This window comes from Notothenia coriiceps, unplaced genomic scaffold (assembly GCF_000735185.1).
Source record: "Notothenia coriiceps isolate Sejong01 unplaced genomic scaffold, NC01 NC01_scaffold00026226, whole genome shotgun sequence".
Classification (NCBI taxonomy): Eukaryota; Metazoa; Chordata; class Actinopteri; order Perciformes; family Nototheniidae; genus Notothenia; species Notothenia coriiceps.
In genome coordinates this window covers 284-5,415 of record NW_011358927.1, presented here as the reverse complement: position 1 = coordinate 5,415, position 5,132 = coordinate 284, and the positions used below count along the sequence as shown (strand labels likewise).

General features: G+C 41.7%; 1 protein-coding gene across 1 annotated transcript; it reads left to right on the top strand.

Moving 5' to 3' along the window:
• The first annotated feature begins 763 nt into the window (after nucleotides 1-763).
• On the top strand, nucleotides 764-4,203 carry LOC104956676 (FRAS1-related extracellular matrix protein 1-like). Its single transcript, XM_010784200.1, has 7 exons — nucleotides 764-1,084; nucleotides 1,162-1,256; nucleotides 1,668-1,924; nucleotides 2,475-2,674; nucleotides 3,157-3,480; nucleotides 3,784-3,892; nucleotides 4,018-4,203. Exons 1-7 carry the CDS (start codon nucleotides 866-868, stop codon nucleotides 4,167-4,169), a joined length of 1,356 nt encoding a protein of 451 aa, XP_010782502.1. The 5' UTR covers nucleotides 764-865; the 3' UTR covers nucleotides 4,170-4,203.
• Nucleotides 4,204-5,132: the final 929 nt, after the last annotated feature.

The following is a 5,132-nucleotide window of genomic DNA, read 5'->3' as shown; positions in this document are numbered from 1 at the left end:
CTCCTTCACTAATGTCTTCATCTCCTCCTCTTCCTCCTGCTCTGACCCTCCTGGTCTCTTCATCTCCTCCTCTTCCTCCTGCTCGGACCCTCCTGGTCTCTTCATCTCTCTTTTCCTTTTCCTCTTTCTGTTCGTCCTGATCTCTTCTCAGATATGTCTTTTTGTTGTTGTTGACTCACTCCAGCTACTCTAGCCTTCAAGAGTCTACTTGTGAAAAGCACTGGTACAAATTCTTGTATAACTTTACACGTTAGGGCCATGTAGCTGATAAGTAGCATAGCCTATAATAAATATAAAATCAGAAAGTATTGATCAAACGCACAGGCAGCTGTGTTTAGATCCAGTTTGACGGTAAAGGATGTATCCTGGTTTCATTTATCAGCCTCATTGCTGTGATGTGTAATTTACGTGGATTTGATAGTAGCTATACCGCATAGTTTAGCAAATAAAGTGATCGATCTCCCAGCTAGCGCTGTCTGTGTAGTATTTTGTAACGTAACGCCCCAAACAGCGCCCGTCTGTTAAACGCTATCGATTCAAACGGCAGCGTTTTATTCATATTTTGTTTCAAGCTCTCGTCCTAAGTAAAAACAAAACTAGTGGAAGGGGAAATGCTCCAAGGGGAAGCTTGGGGCGGGGGGCAAGGTTCTACAGTGGGGGGGGCAGCTGCCCATAGATCCGCCACTGATAAATTAAGTGGATTGATAATTTCCCCCTGGATTGGTGGTTGATGTTTCTGAAGGCATTTTACCTGTCTTTGCAGGTTGAATTGACATTAACAAAAGAAGAGGATGTGTGTCAAAGACTGAATGGAAATCTGTCAGCTCATTTTTCTTCAGAATACAACTTTTCACAGTCGACCAAAATGGCTGCTGCTGTCCGCACGCTATTGCTGCTGGCGGTGACGGCCATCTGCAGCGGGACTCTGGTCGTGGTGAACTCGGGCGTGAAGGTCACCAGAGGTCGATCAGTGTTTATCACAGAGATGGAGCTGAGGATCAATGTTGGTCCGACTGCAGACTGTAAGGTGGAGGTGGTGATGAACGAACCAATCACTCAGAGGGTGGGGAAGCTGACGCCACAGGTGAGGCCACACCTGCTGCAGGGTTATACATTCAGAGAAGCAGTACAGTGGTATTACAGTCGTTTGTGTTCATGCAGGTGTTTGACTGCAGCTTTCTAGAGGACGAGGTGAAGTACTGCCACAATGGAAGTCCTCTACTGGACCAGGACACAGTGATGCTGAGAATCTACAGGTCAGTGAGCCAAACTCACTTAAGCTAGTTCAACAAAAACATAGGGGTCATTAAAACACCTTCATCTCATATAAGATAATCAAAGATAATATTCATAATAATAATAATGTCATCATTTGTATAACTTACCTGGTCTTGTTTTCATAGTAAAAGCAAAGATGGAAATGTGCACATAAGCTTCTGCTCATGTACCAAAGTACATTAAAAAGGTGCCTCAGAAAATCTATCTTGTGACCACCAGATCACAGATCCTGCCAGCATGGTGTAGACTTCAAACGTGGCTTTGATTGATGAATTTGGATTTATTTACTTTTAACTGTATTTTATGTTGTGGACAAACTGTGTTTGGAATATCACTTTTTTAAACTAACCCTTAAGATGCCCTTCTCACACACTGTTGTTTGTCTGAAGGTTCACGTCCTCTGACACGCTGGTGGAGACCGTGGTTCTGACGGTGCAGGTGGCAGACTCTGGATCTGGTGTTGTGGAGCTCGGTTGCACTCCGCTGGTGGTTCCTGTGTTCTACGGTTTATCCAACTCCATCGATGGGTCTGTCTTAAACATCCGGAGCTCTGCAGACTTGGTGTGCACCGTCAGGCTGATGAGCGACACCAGCACCCCAACTCTGGGTCAGCTGGTGAGGAAGGAGGACTCCACCCAGAGGAAAGGTACGTCACATCTGGACAGATACAGAACGGGTTCAAGGTTTGGTTTTTAATGAATGGCTTTTAGAGCTAAAGATATTTGTTTCTGATTGGCTGACAGATATCCTCTAACACTGCTATGTTCAAATAAATTAACCACTGTAACCATAGCAACTCCACTTATGCTTCAGCCGTTAGCAGTCAACTCTCTTGTAATGAATGAGATGCCAGCTAAAGTCTAGAGTATTCTCTGAAATAATAAACAAACACAAAACGTATTTATCATCATGTTGCATTACATTACAACAACCACAGCAAACAAAGATTTAAAATGAGAAGAATATAACAAAATATAAAAATCTGAAAGTTAAAGGAAAAATTAAACGGTAAAAATTACACAAATTAATTTTAAGATGTAAGTATAAAATAGAGAATAGTCAAACAAAACAAATAAAAGTAAATTAAGAAATATCTTTAAAAAATATTATATTATATATCGATCATAATATAACAAATATTTTATGAACTTATAAACGTAATGTATTATGTGTGTGTGTGTTATGTCCTCCTCCAGGCAGAGAGACAGCTTCACTCTGTCAGGGAAACCAACCCTGTCTCCATGACACCAAGGAGGTTGGTTTTCTGAAAACAAGCTGTCAGGACTTCCTGAGCTCCGGCCTGAAGTACCAGCACCTCAGCCCTCCGTCACCAGAGATCGACTACATCCCCATCAGGGTGGAGCTGAGGGAGAAGGGGAGCAGGGCTCTGCTGGAGGTACGGGCAACATCCAGACATTAATATTTATGTTATGCCTATCCAGAATTCACTTCCCTTAACTGCAGCTTCAGTCATATCCAAGTGGGAAGTTTTCAGGCCAGATTAACGTCTGAGACGTGAAGAAGACTTTGGCAGAAAGAAGGCGATATCCCACTTTCATGTTCTCAGCTCTGAGTGTGGAGCAGGATGTGGAGCAAAGGGTTTTCAAGGGTTAGAACGGCTTCAAAAATTCTAAATGTTCCAAAAAAAAATCCTGTCCTTAACAGTCTTTAACTTTTTTCTTCACGTTTTTAACACATCTGATTGTCTATTCTTACCTTCTCTTCAACACTGAATATAGCAGCGAGAGGTGTGGCAGTATGTGTCAATCTCTATGTGATACACATGTGTTGAAACATATACATGGGGGTAAAAGGAAAAGTTCTGATGCTCCAACTTTATTTTTACTTTCCCTTCACGTCCCTGTAACCCGCTCCCAGGCAGAATCGGTGTGGTTACCAGTTCTGATCCACGGTGCCAAGCAGAACCAGCCACCTCAAGCCGTCTTCATGGCCTCATTCATCCTGGAAGTGGACCAATTCATCCTCACCCCGCTCACCACGGCCTCTCTGGATGCTAAAGATCCTGAGACCCCGCAGGAGAGGCTGGTCTTTAACATAACCACCCCCCCCGCCGAGGGCTATGTCACCCATATGGATGACCATACAAAGCCTGTCACGTCCTTCACCTGGCTGGACCTACACGAGATGAAGGTTGCATACCAGCCGCCCAACAGCAGCCAATCACAACGCAGGAACCACGAGGTACTGGAGGGTATTATGATGAAGGATAAAGGCTGACTTAATATATGGAAAAGAGAAGTGTTGAAAATATTGTTTTACCAGTTATTTTCACTTGGATTACACAACTGGAGGATTAAAATACAAAATAATTAACTCTTACCATCTATTTTTCATCAACAGAACTCAAGTACATTTTAGCTAAATATTTTACGTTTTACTATAAGTCACAACATGAGGATATTACATGTTTAACTCAGTTTTTCATTCAATATTACATTTCTACTCTTATATCTTGTAATATTGTGTTTATCGATTTTGTGTAAGGTGGAATTTCATGTAATAGACGGGTCCTACATCACCAGCCCGCCCTTCGTGGTCCATATTTCCATCAGGGGGGCTGAAACAAACGCACCCAGAGTCTCCTGGAACATGGGTACTAAAGTTCTACTAATTTAAATCGATTAACATTGATTGATCCGTAAAAAACAATTTGTCTGATAATGTTTAAGCTAAACTTTAAAGGCCCTCAGATTTATGATGGTGTCATATATGTCTCAGGTTTGAACCTGCTGGAGGGTCAGTCCAGACCGGTCACCTGGGACGAGCTGCAGATAGTAGACAACGACAACATCAATGCAGTGTACCTGGTGGCTGTTGACGGACCGCTACATGGACGCCTTAGTGTCAGAGGTGAGGTCAAAGGTCACTAGTGAGCTTGACTTTTACATTTGAATGACAACATACAACCCTGATATGCTGCTTGTTTTAGATTCCATCACAAAGTATTTCATGTTCATATCAGCAGTTCCAAAGTTTTTCTTCTTTTTTTTTTTAAAAATAGAATAGAATTGGGAGGGATGAAACCCTCTTTAATTGTCACACATGCAGAGCACACAGCACACACAGTGAAATGTGTTCTCTGCTTTTAACCCATCCTAGTACCAGGAGTCTAGTACTAGGAGTAGTACTAGAAGATGCTTCGATGATTGATTATGCAATCAAAACATGTTGAATGCATGAAAATGTTCATTTGGGGATGATGGAATAGAAAAAAATGGCGGAAGGTCACAAAAAGGTACAGATACACACAAATGATTTTATTAAAGTATCCATGTAAAATATAACAGGATTAGCAGTATTCCCTACGCAAATTACCTCGAATAACCTTTCATCACAAAACGTTGCACTTAATAACCATATGACTCACAAATTTGATTTTGAAATAATTGTATTGATTTTAAGGGATAGTATTGTATATGTGTGTGCTGGACCTGTATTTTTCAGGAAAGGAGTGAGCAGAGGGTATAGTTGTCGATTCTTGTTCTGCTTTCTGTGACTATCTGCCTCACCCTCAGAGCCGGCCCGACCCATTAAGCGACATAAGCGGCCGCTTAGGGCCCCGCAGCCACTAAGGGGCCCCCTAGCAAAACATATCAAAAAAAAAAAAATAATTTAAAAAATAAATAAATCTCAGTACACCGTCGCCGTGATAAGTATGTTTAATTAATTGTGTTAATATGCCTAGATTGCCTACTCTCAAAGTCATGTATTATATTATTGAATTAATAAATATACATTAACCGTGCTTTACCTGAACCTCATCATGACACAAGAGAGGACGGCAGGATTGTAATTTCCCGTGTTCAGTGAATGCAACAGAGGCAAGACACCAG

Bases quoted from the DNA above. Each gene is read 5' to 3' on its own strand.
- LOC104956676 (XM_010784200.1), top strand. From the start codon at position 866: ATGGCTGCTGCTGTCCGCACGCTATTGCTGCTGGCGGTGACGGCCATC. The intron at 3,481-3,783 runs GTACTGGAGGGT...ATTTTGTGTAAG, and splicing joins CACAACGCAGGAACCACGAG to GTGGAATTTCATGTAATAGA. The intron at 3,893-4,017 runs GTACTAAAGTTC...TATATGTCTCAG, and splicing joins CAGAGTCTCCTGGAACATGG to GTTTGAACCTGCTGGAGGGT.